Here is a 20,630-nt window from a genome sequence, read left to right on the forward strand (position 1 = left end):
CTGGGGGCATGTGAGGGGGTGCAGATGTCAGGGCATGGGCGGGGGGGCTGGGTATGTGTGGGGATGCCAGAGTCAGGGCTGGGGTCATGAGGGGGGTGAAGGAGTCAAGCTGAGGGCTGGGTGTGTGTGAGGGGGGTACAGGGCTCAGGGCAGGTACCTGGGGGGTGTGCAGGGCTGCAGGGCTCAGGGCAGAGGGGGGTGTGCAGGGCGCAGGGCTGGGTCTGTGTAGGGGGTCAAGGCAGAGGGTTGGGGATGTGGGGTGCTCATGGCAGGGAGCTGGAGGGGATATGCCCCTATTCCACTCCCCCTTCCCCAAGACCCTGCTCCTGCTTCTTCTCTGCCTCTGCACACTGACTCCACTCCTCTCCCACCCCCTCCCTCGCAACGGCCATCAGCTGATTGGCTGGCAGGGAGGGAGGGACAGACGGAGAGGAGGAGGAGGGGCAGGAACCCAGCACACTGCAGGAGGAGGCAGAGGAGCCGGCAGGACCAAGCTTTTGCCCCCTGCCCCTGCAGGAGGGGGTGGGGGAGGCGGAGAAGAGTTGGCCAGGCCGAGCCAGGCTCCCGGCAGGCAGCAGTGTGCCATTAAAAATCGACACTTGTGCCATCTTTGGCACACATGCCATAAGTTGCCGATCCCTGTTCTAGACTCTAGTACAATAAACTGCAGGGGCAAATGCTCAGAATAAGTGCAAATAAAAGCTTTGAATTTAAAATTCCCAATATACAAGGCTTTTAACATAAATGTTAGAAGCCCTGATTTACACATACCTACACACACACTCTCTCTCTCTCTCTTTAAATTGATGCAAGGAATTTTATAGTTGTTCACAGTTGGGTGTCGACTGTGCTGTGCAAGATAGCCAACCGCAGGAATATAGAGAATTGAAAACTCAGAAAGAGTAGCTTTATTTACATAATACAATTTAGACTAGTGTGGTGACTTGGCTATATCATACTGAGTTACTATGAAGAAGATCCAGACTTGGAAGGGACTTGCTATCTGTGTCAGTAGAAGGCTGTTTTGATACCCTTTACGTTATCTTACCACGTTTGCTTTGTCAAACTCATTTATCATTCCGTTCCAAGCAGGTGTGGACAATGAGCAACCTCTTTTTGGACTGCCCCCTTCCACTGCTGCATGTTATTCCTCCTTGAGAAAGGACGTTCTGTATCCAGTCTGGTTTTATGGGTTGTATTGGCCCTAATGTAACAACTTGTGAAATGGAACTTTTGTTAACAGGTCATTTGGGTGGTTCATTCCTAGAGCAATGTAAGTAAATTTTGCCCAGCAGTTAATAGTACATGCATATATAAGTACAGTGAGAGGAAGGATGGTCCAGAGATTAGCCTGGGACTTGAGAGACCGGGATTCAATTCCCTACCCTTTGTGACCTTGGCGAAGTTACTGTGTCTCTCAGTGACTCATCTATAAAATGAGGATAATAGCACTGTAATCAGGCTGCACTATCATAGATTAAAATCTGTTAAAATCTTTAACATACAATTTAGTACCACCTCCATAGATCCATTTCTGATACACTGTCTATCCCAAAGTATTGCACTAGCAACTATACAGGTGGGAAAAGAAACAGTGACCCTAGAATGAAAGAAATGATATGTATTCTTTCCCTTATGTTCTTTATAATTTCACCCTCTACAATGGGAAATGTACTGTGATAAACAACCGCCATGGAAAGAGTTGGGGAGATGGTGGGAGGAATTTGGCAGACGTGTTAATTGTTAATATTTTAGTTTAAATCTGTTATACATGTTTCTAACTATACATGGATTCACAATACTATAATAAACAGTTTAAAACCCTCACACAATTCTAGAACTGGGGAAATGCTCATCCCATTGTTGGTAAAAGGGGAGTAGGTTATGTGGGTAAAATTCTGATGCTTGAAACCCCAGCAAAGAAAAACAACAACAACAGTGAAACAAACTTTGTTTCTTGGTTAACCAATTTTCTTGCCGTCACAAAAACAACCCCCTTCCTTTAAAGGCAACTAAGTATTAAACAGTGATATAAAGGCTAAAGCCATGACTGATGCCATGTGGCATTGAACACCAGCCGTAAATATGTGGTTGTGTCGTTTTTAATGTTGTGAATTGTCTTACTCAGCAGGCTAGCGTCAGGAGAGGAATTTACACAAACTGAATTAAAGGTGTTTCCACAGAAAACACAATTGTTAGGATCTGCTCAGATAACACTGCTCTACAGCCAAAATGCTTCTGAAATAAATGTAGTCAAATTTTACTAATTCTGGGTCACTGAGAACGAAAATGATGCTTAAAATTGTTGATTGGCTCTAGTCTAGCTGTTGGGCTCCAGACTACAGCAGTGGAATCTCCTGGCAGGTGATGTTAGGGTTTCCATGTTCCGTGACCGTCAAAAGGATCTTGTCCCATTCTTCTTCATGGAAGGTGATCTTGTAGCCTGCAACAACATCGATGGTGTGATGGCAGCCCTCAACATCGTTCACGATCCAGATGAGTGGAGACTGTTCATTGATTCATCGAAGACGAGTCTTAAAGCTGTTTTGCTGCATAATGGCAATGTTTTGCCATCAATTCCAGTTGGTCATGCAGTCCATATGAAGGAAACCTATGACAACATGAAACAACTTTTGAGGTGCATAAACTATGACCAACATCAGTGGCAGCTTTGTGGCGATTTGAAGGTTGTTGCTGCCTTGCTTGGTCTGCAGACTGGATACACAAAGTACTGCTGTTTTCTCTGCGAATGGGATAGTCGTGCAAGAGATTCCCACTACATCAAGAAAGATTGGCCACTCCGACAGTCATTGGAGCCTGGGAGGAAAAGTGTTCAGCATCCACCACTTGTTGAATCAAGGAAGATTTTGTTACCACCCTTACACATCAAGCTGGGTCTGATGAAGAACTTTGTCAAGGCCATTGACAAAACACAAGCAGCTTTTGAGTACCTCCGTGGAAAATTTCCAAGGTTAAGTGAAGCTAAGATAAAGGAAGGTGTCTTTGTTGGTCCTCAGATTCGTGAACTTCTTCGAGATGATGCATTTGACCATGCACTGCGTGGCAAGGAAAAGACGGCATGGAAAGCCTTCCAGTTAGTGGCAATAAATTTTCTCGGAAACAACAAGGCAGACAACTACAGGTTGTTGGTGGAAAACCTCCTCAAGGCATACAAAAGCCTTGGTTGCAACATGTCACTAAAGATACATTTTTTGCACTCTCATCTAGATTTTTTTCCACCAAACTGCGGAGCAGTGAGCAACGAGCACGGCGAGCGATTTCACCAGGACATTGCAACAATGGAGAAACGCTATCAGGGCAAATGGAGCCCATCAATGCTTGCAGACTATTGCTGGACAGTGACAAGAGATGCTCCATTTAATGAATACAAGAGACAAGCCAAGAAGCGCCGAGTAGACACTGAATAGGACTAAACTATGTACATAATAGTTTTTTGCCTTTTGTTTCATAATAAATTTTATTTATATAACCCTTTTGCTGATTTTTAAAGTGTTACATAAACAGGACAGGTGAAATATTATCATGTAAAGCAACCATAAACACATGAAAAGACTTAGGTTTACAATTTATGATTAAAACTCTACTATCTACACAATATACATAGACATAAAATGTAAAAACTTAAATATCTTAGAAACAGTAGCCAATCAGTTGTTTTAATTGTCATATTTGAATTCAGCACATCAAAATACATAATAAATACCACATTTTATCTCTGAAGCAGACGACTTCTCAAAAATTGTAGACCAGTGTAACACAAAAGAAAATATTACATTATAGATCCAAAACAGCTAAACATATTACATGACAAGATGATTAAGACTCTTGTTTTTAATTTCACTAAAGCTATCTCTATTCAAATTTTATTTGGTGAATTTGCTGCCAATAAATTTCCTAAACATTAGCAAGTTATTCGAGTGCTTTTTAATCACAAAAGTGAACAAGAATCCTTACTTCCATGAGAGAGATGAACAAGTCATAATGTTGTGATTTATCAGTTTGTGTTCAGCTCAGACATCAGTTCTATGTAACTGTTGTTAAGCTCAACTAAGGCAGGCTTTGTCCATAATACTAACAATATTTTGATTGGCAAGGAAGAAGAATATGACAAACTAGGTTTCCACTGACATTTCAGATTGAATACATTATTCTCCATCTCACAGGCTTGCTGAATTTTTATTCTTGTAAACACTAAATAAGTTTGTAATTTCAATGTCTTTACACTGCTTTATGGGTTCAGCGGTGTCACCTTGGAACTCTGGAAAGACTAAAAGCAGCCCAGAGAGAATGCTACATGCAATATGTTATTATGGAAATGCCCTAATGCAGCGGTGTACAAACTTTTCCTGTCATGCCCCCGCCTTACCAGTAATGGAATCCCCTCCATTACTGCACAGTTGGCTCAGCAGAGGAGTTTGGACTGAAGGTGGAGGTGGGGGCTGAACTGGGGATGGGTGAGGAGGAGCTGGGGCTAGAGACGGAGATGGCTTGGCAGTACAATGGGCGCAGAGTGAAGCTGTGGGTGGGGGCACAGCTGGGCTGGGTGGCAGCCCTTCCCACCTCCCGTAGGGGCTGGCTCAGGCCTCACAACTCCCCCGCCCCCCCAGAAAAGTTCCTAAGAACTCCCCTAGCAGGGCATGCACCATAGTTCGGGCGCCACTGCCCTAATGGCTCAGTAGTTAAGGCTGTTTTGAGTTCTCCACTTAAAGCAAGGTATGAATCCCTTAATTAAAACAAGAACATTCACAGAAATCATTCTTAAAAATGGGCTTTTGCAAAAAACTGTAATCTTCTATGGCATTTCACACTTTTAAGTGCCATTGTGGTACAATTCAAGAAGATTTAAAATTGCTCTTTTCAGGTTTCCACCATTTTTTCTCCCCAAGGTCACAAAACATCACAATCTCAAGTCACAAATGTACAATTTCACAAGGGTTTCAACTTGCATTAATGCCCAACCTGGAGTTATTTGTGAGGAAAAATAAAAATATAAAATGTGATTTGGCTTTTCTGTTATAACTTTTGTTTTGGTTTGTTTTCTTGCGCCACAGAGGCTGGCAGAGCAATGAACGTTCACAGACAGCTTCAGTTGCTTCCCAGGTCATGAGGAAGGCCATCTCCCCATCTGATAATCCTATCCAGGTTCTTACACCACACTGTACTGTGGCACCTTCCAGAGCACTTTACCCGAGCGGCATTCTTTCTGACAGACCTTGCTAGGTATGCGAGTTCAGGGCTTTCTGTCACAAACTCTAGCAAGTCTATAGTGGGGAGGGATAGCTCAGTGGTTTGACCATTGGCCTGCTAAACCCAGGGTTGTGAGTTCAATCCTTGATGGCGCCACTTAGGGATCTGGGGCAAAAATTGGTCCTGCTAGTGAAAGCAGGGGACTGGACTCGATGACCTTTTAAGGTCCCTTCCAGTTCTAGGAGATTGGTATATCTCCCATTATTATTATTATAATAAAAAAGGAAGGGGAATGGGTGATTTAGAGAATGACAGATAACAAGGAAGCTGCAGCTTCAGAGGGTACAGAAGACACCTATAGGGGTCAGGGTCAGACATGGAATGAGAAGGCAGCATAGGGGGCACAGGGACAGAGAAACACCTTTCTCCACATTAGACATTTTAAGCATGCAAAGTTTAGCACTTTCAACTTGGAAAAAGAACTTGCCTGAACTATCTTCCCTCCTTCACATTCCATAAAGCTATGAATCCCCCCTCAATACACATATCCCATATATAAAAATCTACAAGCAGAAGAGTCCCACGGCAGTAACCACCGTTGCTATGGTGTGCCTCATGACATCTACCAGAGCTTAGTTTTCCCCTCTCAGTACTTACACGCCAGGACTACTTAAAACTTTTGTTGTTAAAACAAAAACACCACCACACCACACACCAAGGAAATTCTCACACCAAACATGCCATTAATGTACAGTTAAAGTTGCTCAAGTGTATTTCCTATCACCACAAATTAAAAGTCAAGGAAATCATCAGTTTAGGCAACATAACATCCACACCAACCTCAATTCACATCTCTTACCCCCACCAAATACAATCACAGACTTCTCAACTCTAAGACAAAGGGCAGATTTTTCAAAAATGCCTATGTGACGAAGGAGGCCTAAGTCCCCTTCACTCAGGCACTTTTGGAAATTCTACCCAAAGCCCATTTCACTCCAGAAAACCCTAACGACAACACTCACAGTCAATTATGCAAAAATTCACTCAAATGCACAGCCTTAACTCTGACATCACTTTAAAAAAAAGGAGAAAAATATACATTTTTTTCAATAAAAGTATGCATCTTTGTAAGATCTTTTTATAGACTAAAGAAACACCTGAGCAATCTTAACTACGAGGTAAATATTGGTGTGTGAGCTAAATATATATATTTATATATGTTAATAGGATATAATGTGATGTGTTGGAATTAGCACTATTTAGTAATTTTCTGGAAGTGAGAAGACAAGAACTCCTAGAAGAGCATGTGAACAAATTAATGCTACCACAGACAAGAGCTAATTCAATTCTTCCATACCTTAAAAGCTGCACCTCCATGGATAATGGATTTGATGAAAATCCCAAGGTCAGCCCCAGTCTCCCGAGATTTGTTCCCTTTCAAGCTGACACCAAGTCCAGCAGAACCTGAATCATTCAGGGGTATCTCAAAGGTCAGCTGTTCTGTGGTCTCCAGTGAAAGAATACTGCAGTTGGGCTCTCCTTTCTGTTGGAGAAATTGAAAGATGAAAACAGTGAAGGAAAAAAAGAGAATATTAAACACAGTGCATTCTAGGTTTCCCAGATCTAATTCTTTGGACAGGTTCATGTAACTAAAAATAGTTTTGCACCATAGTTCCTTTATCTAGTCAATAGCTTTTGGGCTATTGCCTATGATTTGGTCACATGATTCTGTGACCTAATATATATATATTATTAAAATATTTATAAATACAATTACATGGAATATGGAAATACTTCAGTACAGGGTACTACAAGTTTGATGCTGCAGGACATTTAAGGCCAAGGATTCTGCATTTCAAACATATATAAACAGCTACATTAAAAATGTACTCATATAACTCCCTCTGCCTTTACATGTAGTACTCACTGATTTTAATACGAGCTGTGTAGTTAAATTTCATACCGCTCTAAGTTAAATCCTTAAAAAATTATTGCACCCTCAGTGGATGAATTGGTGCCTGCTTTGGATATCTTTTAAAGTTTGGAGCAGCAGTGTAAGAAACAAAATTAATAGAAAAATGGTATATGCAGAAAAATACTATTTTAAAAACCAGAACATGAAGATAGCATTTCTCAAAGGTGCTGGACTGAAGTCCTCTGTTAATCCACACAGGACGTGGGAGTGGAAACTTCTCAACATTGTCCTGCCAATGTTCCTCAAACCTAACTTGGAGGTAGAGTAGAACCTCAGAGTTACAAACACCAGAATTAAGAACTGACCAATCAACCATTTGGAAATGGAAGTACACAATCGGGCAGCAGCAGAGACCAAAAAAAGCAAATACAGCACAGTACTGTGTTAAATATACACTACTAAAAAAATAAAGGGAAAGTTTAAAAAAATATTTGGCAAGGTAAGGAAACCGTTTCTGTGCTTCTGTGCTTCTGCACAGTAAAGTTTCAAAGTTGTATTAAGTCAATGTTCAGTTGTAAACTTTTGAATGACAACCATAATGTTTTGTTCAGAGTTAGGAACCGTTCCCTACCTGTTTGTAACTCAGAGGTTCTTGTGTACCACCTCGATGGGTACAAGGAAGTTCATACCCTACATCCTTGACATCTCTGCTGAGATTGTCCACACAGTATCAACGTGCACCAGCTGTGGGGTTGGTTTCTGGATAATCATAATGGTTCCTTTATGACCTTAAAGTTTATTATTCGGTCCAACCGGCAGTGGACTGAGGCCACTATACAATACATTTAACACCCTACATGGGCACCAAGAGGTGTTATAAAAAAAGATAAGGGTAAAAACTAAATGTAAGTGAATGTCAACCACTGAAACAGTATCAACTAAATACATGATTCACTTACATGTATCTAAGACGCCACTATTGCTGATGGAGAGTAACTATTGTCTGAGGGAGGGGTCATACTATTCAGTGAGCTAGAACTATAAACCTTGATTCTAATATGTACCATATACAAATATTTATTAAAAATTAATTGCATGAAAGTCAATTCATTTAATTGGAAAATACAAAAATGGCATGGTATTGACACTGATAATTACTGTCTTGATGTCATTAGCTTATCTCCAGTACTCTTGCTCCACTTCTGTGCTCTTGCCTTTGTTCACTTGAAGTACACAACTTTCTGTGGCATTTTTTCTTACATAAGTAATTAACAAAATTATAACATATGGAGGCAACAGTCCTGTAAAAGTTCCCAAAGCCAATGAATTAAAATAAATAAGGAAAACTGGGCTAGAGTGGTTAGAGAATATGGCTGGATGTCTGGATTTGTGTTGTCACCTGTGACAATGACTCATCATATGAGTTCGGTCAAGTGACTTAATCACATGGCCCAGAAGCAGAGCCTCAGCTTTCCCTCTAGCTGAAGTTAAATTAGACTGGATCTTACTGATTAACGATTTGTAGTTATGAAATATATTACCATACTGGGGCTGCTAAGAATCTACTGCTAAGGTATGTATCCCACAACATGGCTCAAAAGAGGGAATCCTTCATCTAAGATGTATCTTATCTAGCCATAGGAAATCTTAGATGTGGAGCAAACTGAAGCCCAAATCTGACAATCCCAGGATCAGTGTGAGGGAAGATGAGTTTTAGCATAAACACTCAGATATTATGGAGATGAAGCTCTAAATAAATACTGAGAGAGAGAGAGAGAGAGAGAGAGAGAGAGAGAAATTACCAGATCTTTTATTCATAGCATTTGAAATGCAGGAGGGGAGGGAGGGAGGCGTGGCACTACATTTTGGACCCAAAGTAAAATACCAACAACAAAAAAATTCTGGCTTCTCACTGAAATATACACCACAACTCCACCAAACATCTCAAGTATCTCCTAATGCAATGACAGCACCCCAAACGCCTTATATAAAGTGGATCACCTACATTTCTGCCTGCTACTTGCTTACAGCACCAAATATGAGCTTTATTTTCAACTAACAGCATAGGAAATGGACAGGTAATATCCATGATATCTCATATAATCATATCATTTCACAACATGAATATTGGGTGCACTTGCAGACATCATTCACTTATATATTCTCTGGGATTTTCTGTCAGTATCCTTTTGCATCACAAAATAAACGGCTGCTGAAACAACACAAAACAACTCCCTATCATCATACCAAGCCAGTACAACTGAAACCTTTGTGCCCCCTCAGCACAGTGCAAGAAAGTCTGGCTGTAAGACAGATCTTTATAGTAAAGAAGCTGGAAAATTGCTCATGTCCTTAAATGATGACAGGAGAGACAGCATGGATAAAACAGATTGTTCATTCCTGAACAGCTCTGTCAAGTTGTTTTTTTTTTTTTCTTTTCTTTTTTTTTCTATGTCCCTACAAAGGATAGAATATTTTATAACAGAAGCTACAAAATGTCGTTAATTCTAGTGGACAACATTACAATAACTAGGCAATTACTGTATATTTGTATACTATAAATAATAACTACAAACATGTGCTTTATAACATTGTTTCTAAATATAGGTGAGTTCAGTTTTAAACTAGATTCCTATATAAGTAGACTGCTAAAAACAAGTGAAAAGCTAACCAAACTCTTCAAGTTTTGCACAACATTTTTACATTTATTTAATAAAGGTATTCTGTGCATGAGTGCTTTTCACTAATCCATTGGGTTACCATCTGCATGCCTAGACGTGGTATTTGTATCAAATGAGATTTTAAAATGTGTTCAGTGAGACATAAATACTATTTTTTTTTTTCAGTATTAGGTTTCTTTCAGCTCTTCTTCAATACCCAGTTTGGAATCCTTATAGTTTGACAACGCTTTCACTGCAGCGCTCTAAGTATCGTGTAGTTTTATTAAAGAAAACCTCAATAAATTAACTTTAATTTAAACAACAGCTGCTTGTACCTATTACTCGAGGAACTCTCCAGACAATCCCCCCTAACACCTTTCACAACTGCTCCTTATCCAGTAGAGCTAAATTGGTTTAAAAACTGTCCCTTCTTGGGTGCATATTTACAGTCAGCTTAGCTACAATCCAGCTAATGAATGCTGACAACCTGGCCCTTTTGGCTGATAGCAAAAAGGAAGTGGTAAACATGGTATCAGAGTGGATATCTGTGTTTGAAAGTAAATGCAAAGCAAACTGAAGTTACGCAAGTAACAAAGATGGAGAAAGAGCTGTTGATAGGAGTTTCAGGAGAGAAGCTGAACCAGAAGAAAGAATTTTGTATTGGGAAATACACTTACTGCCATTGGAGAGAATTCTGGAGAACTGAAAAGAACCACCCAGTATGCATGGGCAGCTGTGAAAAAGGTGGCAGGAGCACTGTGGGACCAGCAATTAAGTAACAAACTGAAAGGAAAAGTTTACAAGGCATGCGTTTGTCCCTGCCTGCCCTACGGTTTGGAAAGGGTGGATCTGATGGAAAGGGAAGAAAAAAATATATAGGTAGTAAAAAACAATATACTGAGGAGAATGGAAGACAAGCAGAGCTTAGAGGGCACATGGAAGAAATCAGGGGGAAGATGAACTTGGAACTCTTCGGGTATATCTACACTGCAATTAAAAACCCACAGCTGGCCCATGACAGCTGACTTGGGCTATGGGGCTGTTTAACTGCAGTGTAGATGTTTGCTCTTGGGCTGGAGAGTGAGCTCTGGGACCTCACGGGGGAAGGGGGAGGTCTGGAGCCCAAGTCCAAATGTCTACACTACAATCAAACAGCTCCTTAGCCCAAGCCCCACGAGTCTGAGTCAGCTGACACAGGCCAGCCAGAGGGCTCTAACTGCAGTGTAGACATACCCTTAGTGATAGAAAGCCTGGGAAGCACATGTCTGAGGTGGGCGGCACATGTGATAATGATCAGCAAAGAAAGGGTGGGAGGAAGGGGACAGCAAAAAAGGATATGGAAGACCAAGGCAACGGTGGAAAGACTTTGTTAAGAGGAGAAGTTTGAAGAGAAAACGAATGGAACTCCAAGACATACGAACCCATGCCATGGACTGGAAGGAGTGGCGAAGAATTGTGGGCACCTGTGATCCAGTGTAAATGGGAAAAGGAGTCAAAAAATGAAGTGAAGTTTACCCTAAGATCCAGCTAAACGTGACTTACAATCAAACTAAGCCTGGTTTGTTTTAACTGTAATGTCACACACTAGCTAGCCATGAAATGAAACTGGATGAAATCCTACTGACCACAATTCTTTTGAGAATAGGTGAGAGGAAAGCTGCATCATATGTAAAAGTCAATTCCACAGCTCAGTGTGAAACTACAGTAGCCCTGTCCTTATCTCTGCACTTAAGACATACCATTCCTTACCTATTCCGTGGAATCTAACCGCAAATGCTTGGATGCTCAGCATAGCAAGTAGCAATTACTTCATCACAGACAACTACAGCAATGAAAAACCTACTGAAAATTTCTGTTGGTAGAGAAAGAAATACAAATATATTTCCTAAAAGTTTGGTTTCCTTCAATACACCAGTAACTTCAAATTCTCATCCCCATAACTCCTTCTGCTCTTCATAATAGATGTCCCTTCACTGATGACTGTAAACAGCGGCAAACTTCCTAAAAGTAAGGGAATCTGCCTAGTTAACTGCCTTTTTTGAGTAACCAGTCTCATGAATATTCATTTGTTAGTAGCAACTTCCCCAAAACCTAATTTTCTCTTATATTGCTAGAACACTGTCTCAATATATCAATATTTTACAGCAGAGCAGCAATCTTTGACTGAAAGACTTATGGTCTGGTAAAGCAACTCCACTCTGATGCACTAAGTCTTCAATTCTATTAGAAATGCCTTTGCTCTCAGTTCTTCACTTCAAAACTGATATCATCCTATAATCCTAGTCCACTTGAGGATGGTGCGAATGCAATGAGCTGCAACACTAATAAGTTTCTGTTCTAGAAAGAACAGAGTGACTGTCCAAAATGATATAAACTTGGGTTTCTCTTTCAACACAACCAATATTTTAGAATTACTCCAGGCAGTAATTAAGCTGAATTTTTCTCCACAGTATATATAATATACATCCACATCTCTTAAAGTGTAGTGTACTGTTGAAGTTGCATTCCACTACAGAGCCAGGTAAGCAATTCAGTAGCACGGTGGGTCACAGTTCTGTGTTTAACAGCACCTCTGCTCCCTCCACAGTATCCTCATGGGTGCCCTTTAGGTATAAGGTCTCATCTCTCCCTCCAGACCTGAGATTTAGGTGCCATCCCCTGCAATTCATTGTGACTATTCCAGCAGGTTTGATGTCAGTCCAGCATCTGCAGATTGCTCTCTCAGGAACAATGCCAGGGTTACCAGTGGCCAGCCAGCTTTCACAAAGTACAGTCTATTTATTTTAGGACAAACTTATTACAAAGAAACAGCAGTCTATATGCATGCTAAGCTTAGCAAGCATCACTCATCTTCCACATGGAGACACTAGTAGGTTTCCAGTCCCTCAAACCCTTCCAGCAGGGTTTTTCCTTCTTCGTTAAAATCTTACGTTGTTTTTGGATCAAAATGAGGGTCCTTCTCAGCCAGTTCAGTCTGGTCCTTTACACCACAAGCTCTTTGTCTATGGGCCTCTTGAACACAGTATGAACCAGTAAATGTAAGTCACCTCAAGAGGTGGTACTTTTCTGGAGTTGTTTAGCAGTCCTAGGGTCTGCTGTAACTGTCCCCCAATGATTCTACTTCTCGGTGTAAACTCAGTAACCCTCCTCCATAGAGTTAGCATATGATCCTTAGTTCACAAGGATATCTATAATATTTACCGATACAAAAATGTATTTACTACTCCCAAGGCCTATGGCATTTGGCACATCTCAATAGAATAGTTTTTTGAAGTTTTTATGCTCCCGAGATCATGCATCCGTCACAAGATGATCCCTAGAAACCCTTTATATATATATTAAATTACAAGGATGGGAAATCAAAAGGTGCTGAATTTTAATTCTGCCTAGATATATTCATGAACCTAAAGGAAATAAACAAACTTCAGGGTTATGCTTGAGTAAAGAATGGTTACTTAGCCTACAGGAATTGTGGCTCTTCAAGATCTAATGGCCATAGATATTCCTCTTCTGGTGCACATGTGCATATGAAACTGGAATCCTTTGAATAGGAGTATCTGTGGGGCTACACCTGTACCTTGCAGGGCCTCCAGCACCCTGTAGCTGAGAGCATAAAGGACAGTGCAACCACAATCACTCTCCAGTTCCTTAACTAAAACAGAATCCAGATTGCCAATGACTCCATAGTAACAGAGAAAAAATGGAGATTATGGAATACACATAAACATCTTGAAGACCAAAGTCACTGTACGGTAAATTAACTGTCCTTTCTTTGAGTGATTCTCCCCATGTATTCCACTTTTGGTGACTGAAGCAGTAACTCATGTCCTGGAGGCGGATACTTAGAACCTACTGAAACAATGACTGTAGGGCAGCTTTGCCAAAGCAGACATTGGATATGGAGCCCTTTACCAAGGAGTAACGCTGAGTAAAGGTGTGAGTTGAACTCCAGGTAGATGCTGTATAAAGCACACTACTATATAACATGCTCTGATACAGTCCATTTCAACACTCTGTGGGTGAACACTGGTTGACCCTTCAGTTTGTTGGTGAACACTAGAAAGAGTCTGGCAGAGTTCCTGAATAGTTTCACTCAGTCCACATAGCAAGTGACAGATCTGATAACATCTAAGGTGTGAAGTTTGGCCTCCCCACCGCCGAGTGGTGAGAGATTTGGGGGAAAAAACTTGTAGGTCCATGAACTGAATAGGGGTGAGAGAGTGGACTCTGCTATCTTGACTTTGAGGCCGAGAGCAGCAAAAAGATCCAGGACGGTCTGGCTGAGCTTCTCATGTGATGACTGACCCTCTGTGAGCCAGTCATCAGCTATGGTACTTGACTCCATTGCCTTCTTGGATGTGCAGCCATGACTGCTAGCACTTGGTGAGGCCTCTTAGGGCTGTGGAGATTACAAGGGAACCATCGTGAATCAGTAATGAGACTTTCCCACAAGAAACTAGAAGTATTTCCTGTGAGTGATATGAATTACGATATGGAACTAGGCATCTTGCAAGTGAGGAGCTGTGAACAGTCTTCAGGATCTCAGGTAGGAATTTGAATTTATCATCCATTAATTTGAAACAATGGATGAATTTGTTGAGTTGTCAGAGATCCAAAATGTGATTTCAACCTCTTTTCGTATGTAGGGCTAGAAAATTAAGAGAATAACTCCCCTGCCCTCGACTTTCATGGACATTTCTTCCATGGCTCTGAGTTGTGGAAGGGAGTCCACTTTGTTTCTGAGCAATATCTTGTGAGACAGTCCCAGAAGAGGAAAAGAAAAGAGTAGGGAGGAGTTGGAATTGGACAAACAACCTTTGTCCACTATTTCCAGGTCTCACTGGTCTGAGCTCATCTGGTTATGGACTTTCCAATAAGAAAAACTGGGGGTGTGGGGACATAAGCAACTGAAAACAGGGGTGTATTACGGAAAATGACAGACTTCCTTAATGCATGTATCACCATCTCTCCATCTATAAACTCATCAATTTTTTAAATTGTGTAGGCAAAGAACGGGAAAGTGTCTCTGGGATCTCCAGTAAGATCTAACTGCAGCATCCTTCTGAAAAGTTTTCCAGTGGGGGTAGGCATGCACTGAAATTCATACATAGATTGTTATGACAGCTGGTATTACTTGGCAACTACAAGATTTGAAATAAGTGAAAACGGTGATTTGCCAAAAATTAAACACTTGCTGTAATCAAATCTCTCTTAAATCTTATGGCAGACCTCTGAAAATTCAATATATATTGGATATAGGCAATCTGCAGCAATTTAATAATTTGTTTGATAAGATTGAACAATAGAATCATACATCTCAAAATGCAAACGACTTCACTGTTGTATCAGTAAAACCAAGGCTCTTGTTTGAGAAGTTTTGCTCCCAAACCTGGGATTGATGACTGGAGTTTGATAACATAATAAAACAAAAACACCCCAAAGCCCTCTCTCCTGCAAACTCTTACTCATTAGTCAAATTAGTGAGAAAACGGCCAAAGTTCATAGAGGACTGCATTTCAAAAAAAGGTGAGGGGACTGTGTAAACCTGTTAGACATACAACTACAGCAAACCAATGGTCAATGCAATAGATGGAATATCTTGAATTGAGAGTTTCAGGAGACTTACTTGAGTACACTGCTAGCTAACTAAGTGTCACCACTGGTTTTTACTTAGCTTTAATAAGTGCATCTGTGATACAAATCCCTGACTTGTTAATTAAAAAGCTATATGTAATCCTTCAAACAGTGTAATATCTACTTATATACTTCTAAAATCTTTCCACACCTACAGGCCACAGTCAAAATGCATCTTCAATCTTCCCTACGGTCTACAGTAGAAACTGTCTTCTACCTACAACAGAAACAGAACTGGAAGGTTTTAAAAATAGGCACTTTTCATGTGTTATTTCTTCTCAATATGGTCCATGGTATCTACTAAATATGATGCTCAATCCTCCGTCTCCTGAGACACCACTTTCAATTAAACCTCTCATTTAATCTAAGAACGTCTGTTCTCATTGACCACTGCACTTTTTATCTGTGGATTTATGATAATCTAATGCACATCTCCCTGACTGGAAGGGCTGCCTTATTTATCCCCATTGTTCTTTTGCCAAAAGAGAAGCTTACAAAAAACCCAGTTCTCACTGAAGCCAGGAAGGAAATAGCATTTGTTTAACACAACAAGAGGCCTTTCACTACCTGACTGATGCCCTTGACCAGCACACTATCATGGCTTCTCAATGTGCTGGCTGCCCCTTGCCTGGCTGCTCAGTTCTGATAAGAGATGCCAAGTCCCTTGAGTGCCATTCAGAGCTCAGAGTGAGAGGCAATGTACCCATGAGGATTATTTTCAAAGGCTTATGAAGGAAATAAGACATTTACATGCTTTCTCTACTATTTTCTGCATGAAACCCTTCAGGTTAAAGAGCAATCTCTGAACATTGACTATTATTTGACAGAAAGGTTTGAAAAAACATGCTGAATTGTTTACATCATTCTTTACCTTCTTTCCAATAAGAACTTCTACACAGTTTAAAAACACATATAGATATACTGTAATGCTTCTGAAAACAACGCTCCAAGGTAATGGTCTGATGTAATGTCACAATGAGGTAAATAACTGCAGTCACTGTTGCATATAACCCTTACCACACTTTTACAGAAGCGTTATCTGCATTTATCTACCTACCATATTGTGATAAAAATAGTCATTAATGGTACTTCCTGTTAAAAGGACAGAGGTGAGTGTTATTTTGTGCTTGGATATTTTGCACATTAATGTAGTGCACTGCAAGTTCATGTCACACTAGATAGAAAGGCTTTAGTTTGAAATACCTAGATGCCTTGGAACCACAGCTTTGAATACTGACGGAATCAGATTCAGCACTTTAATCCTCCAAGGATGATAAATTGCATTTCACATTTTACCATGTGAGACTCCATCAGAGACTTCAAAAACAAGATCCTCCAACTTCCTTTGTATACTTATTCAAACTCTCATGGCAATTTTTATGAGAGAAAATGGTCTCCCTTTGTTAAAGAGTTTTGTCATAATAATAGCTCAGTGCCTTACTGCACTCTTAACACCTAACTATCCAGCCTCGCTTCCTTTTGTAAGTTATGAGACTCTGGGAAGTAGACTGGGAAGTACATTAACTAGTTAAGACTAAAGCCCCATTTCAGCCAGGCATTTACTCATGCAAGTAATCCCACTAACATCAAACATACTTTAAGGCAGGCATACGGTTGAGGACCTTGCTGAATCAGGACCTAAATTTGCACACTACCTTCAAGAGTTCAGCACAGCACTGAGATATTACCCAGGCTCTATGGAACACCGTTAGTAGATGGTCAGCCACATACTAACTGACTTAATAGTTATAGTTTTAAAGTAGGGATGGTAAAGAGAACACCCTTTGGATAGTTTTGTCTACACACTTCAAATCCCAGAGAGGTTCACAATAAGAAGTCATATCCTAGAACAGTGGTTTTCAACAGCAGGTTGCGAGCCAGTACTGGGTCGTGAAATGTAAGGCACTGGGTCTCAGCGGCTCTAGTCAGTACCAATGACTATGCCATTAAAAGTCCCATCAGCGGTGCTACCCAGCTAAGTCAGGCTAGTCCCTACCTGTTCTGACACTGTGTTGTCAGCAGCAGGTCTGGCTCCTAGGCAGTGGGCCTCCACACATTGCCCCCACCCCAAACCTGGCTCCACACTCCCATTGGCCAAAACCGACCAATGAGAGCTGGGGGTGGGGTGGGGTGTGCCTGCGGGCAAGAGCCACATGGAGCCACTTGTGCACTTCTGCCTAGGAGCCAGACCTGTTGCTGGTCTCTTCCGTGACACAGCGCAGTCCGCAGTGCCAGGACAGGCAGGAAGCCTGCCTTTGCACCCCTGCTGCGCCACTGACCAGGAGCCTCCTGAGGTAAGCTTGTGCCCCAATCCCCTGCCCCAGCCCTGAGCCTCCTCCAAAACCCAGAGCCCTGCCCTGCACCCCAAGCCCCTAATGCCTGGTCCCACCCCTGAGCTTGAACCCTAAGCCCAGAGCCCTGACCCCCTGCCACAGCCCAGAGCCGCCTCCCATACCCTGAACCCCTCACTCCCAGCACCACCTCGCAGCCCTCATCTCCACACCCCAACCCTCTGCCCCAGTCCTCAGCCCCTCCCAGACCCCAACTGGGTCCCCAGAAAAAAAGTTTGAAAATCGCTGTCCTGGAAGAACTTTTTCATAGATACATTCATAGATCTTAGGGCCAGAAGGGACCATGATCATCATTTCTGATGGGTAGATAAATCAGATTTGATGATGCTTTCAGATGGTAACCCACTATAGCTACCAAGTGGATTTAAGTAATGACCAAAACAAATCTTGATTTTACAGCAAATAAATATTGTAGCCCAGATAGCTGGGAGTTGAGGCATACAAAGCCTAAAGTTTCTGTTGAGAGCCATATGTTATAATGTCTCCACTCCTATTCATACGTCTTTCTAGTTTCTAATTTCATGGATTCAAGTGTGATGCCAACTAAGACTTCTGAGCTTTCTGGTGTATATGATGCCAAATACACTGATCTTATCTGGAGATCTTCAAGGGATCTTTCATAAATGTTTGGAAACAGACAGACTATCCTGAATCAAAACCCAAGATGGCCACCCTTAAACACCTTCAAAGGATTTGGGTCCAAAGCAATGCCAGTTCCAAATGAAGTCGGCCCCTCTTTAACTCTCAACACAGATATTGCTGACCCTCTTTGAGAAAGGTTGGGAACAAACTAAAATTCTTTGCTTTAATGGGAGCTAGACTGATACACAACAGCACTGGCAAAACCCCACTCTAGTAGCGCAAAATGGTGCAAAAATAACACTCACTCAACAAAAAAAGAAGTCTTTTAACAAAAAAACTAAACAACTCAAACAAATTATTCTAAGCTAAGGAGGAAAAACAAACAAACAGAGGCAGCAGAAATAAACAGGTAGATGATACCAAGACCAGCTAATCTTTAAACACTTTAGAAAATTTACACAGGACTGCATAGCTTAAATCCAAAATGCATCTATAGTATGCACTAATCACAGGCTAGTCTGTAGTCAGGGATAATTAAGCAATTCAAGATCATCCTGAGTTTGTAACCAGCTCCTTACTCAGCTATTACATAGATTCATAGATTGTAGGGCTGGAAGGGACCTCAAGAGGTCATCAAGTCCAGTCCCCTGCCCTCATGGCAGGACTAAATACTGTCTAGACCATCTCTGATAGCCATTTATCTAACCTACTCTTAAATATCTCCAGAGATGAAGATTCCGCAACCTCCCTAGGCAGTTTAACAAGTGGCAGGAATTCCTAGTGCCTTTTGGCTAACTGGACAGTCTGTGGTTGGCCCAAATTCTACTTTCCTCATCTGCTTCAATAAGAAAATCTCATAAGAGCTCCTTATTCTCTTTTTGAGTAATGACAATAACTCAAGGAGCATGCTTTAGGTTTTATTTAATGTTTATAATGGACAATCAATGTAATCATACAGCTCTCCGATGTTAACTTTGACAGGGTTAGTATAACTAAATCCCAATCCTCTGCAATCCAATAATATCCTCTTTTTACAACATCCCCTCACCTACACCAGCAGTAAGAGACACTTAGGATAAAGGTTTACTGCTCTCAATATCTAATTTTTATATTTGATAGCAAATTATCAGCATAAGATCAGAATGGCAACACCCTCAAACAGTGCTCCTATGCAATCTAATACAGTTGAAATGTTACTGAGGGCAAACCTTCATAAAAAGAGGCTGTGTTTTACCCTCCCTATTACCTTACTTTATAACAAACTCTACTACTGTTAGGGGACAGGTACCAGAATGTCACCCTGTGTTATTTTACTCATTTCTATCGGGACTAGTGCTTGAAGCAGCCAATATGTTTAAACAAACAATGGAATGATAAACAAAATAAAGATGTTTTGCACCACGTCTTGGAGACTGTGAAAGACACAGTCTGCCAGGAGGACACAGAGTGTTTGAATTGGACCTTTCAACAGCAAGGTTGCCAAACAATTCAGATATTTTGAGATCATCAACAACAACTTGAAGTGAACTCATATATTCAGAGCACTGCTCAAATGAAGAACCGGTTTGCTGTAGCAGCATCTACTCTATTGTTACAACCACTACCACAACAAACTTTTGGGTCGTATTCTACATGCAGTACACAGGGTCTCAGCCTGTAGCTAAAATCATCCTTAGCAAATATTAGATTAACCATCTACTTTCCTCCTAAAAACAAACATTCTAAGTTATTTTGTTTGTGTTTTCTTCTCCTACTCTTCTAATCCTCTAATTCTTTCTTCTCTTCTAATCCTCTGCCACCAAAAATGTATTGTTAAGTGGCAGAGAATTACTCTAATTCAACCTTAAAATCAAAAACAACAAAAAAAGGCATATCAAGTAGTTTTGATTCCTTTTAAATCTCCGCTGAGACTATTTTCAGATGCCATATGACTTCCATCAAACATCGCATTAATCTGAACATCTGGTAGCCAAGCATTATTGTAAGCCATATTTCTATAGCAAGTTACCAAGCAGATATTACTGAAAGATTTCTAAATTAGAAGGACATGTTCCTTAAAAGCACCCAATACAAATTTCAGGTATTAAAATACGTTATATGGTAAGTCAATGGGTTTACAAGGAATACAGTACTGTATTAGAATTCACATGTCATCACTATTGCTCTGAGGGCCATCTGTGCATCACTCTCATAGAGAAAGTAATTTAAGTGAAGGATAAATGTGGTTACCTTTTGGGTCTCAATCTTGCCAGTAAGGCGTAACTTATGAAATATAGCTAA

The 20,630-nt window shown here is 40.9% G+C and overlaps 1 protein-coding gene across 2 annotated transcripts in view; it reads right to left on the reverse strand.

The window, feature by feature from the left end:
• PARD3B (par-3 family cell polarity regulator beta) overlaps nt 1–20,630 on the reverse strand; it is a 725,193-nt gene that overhangs the window by 322,000 nt on the left and 382,563 nt on the right. For both annotated transcript variants that reach the window (XM_075069989.1, XM_075069988.1), the window contains exon 11: nt 6,566–6,751. In XM_075069989.1, the coding sequence (XP_074926090.1) occupies nt 6,566–6,751 (186 nt within the window). The remainder of the gene's footprint in view (nt 1–6,565; nt 6,752–20,630) is intronic.

This window comes from Chelonoidis abingdonii, chromosome 10 (assembly GCF_003597395.2).
Source record: "Chelonoidis abingdonii isolate Lonesome George chromosome 10, CheloAbing_2.0, whole genome shotgun sequence".
NCBI lineage: Eukaryota > Metazoa > Chordata > Testudines > Testudinidae > Chelonoidis > Chelonoidis abingdonii.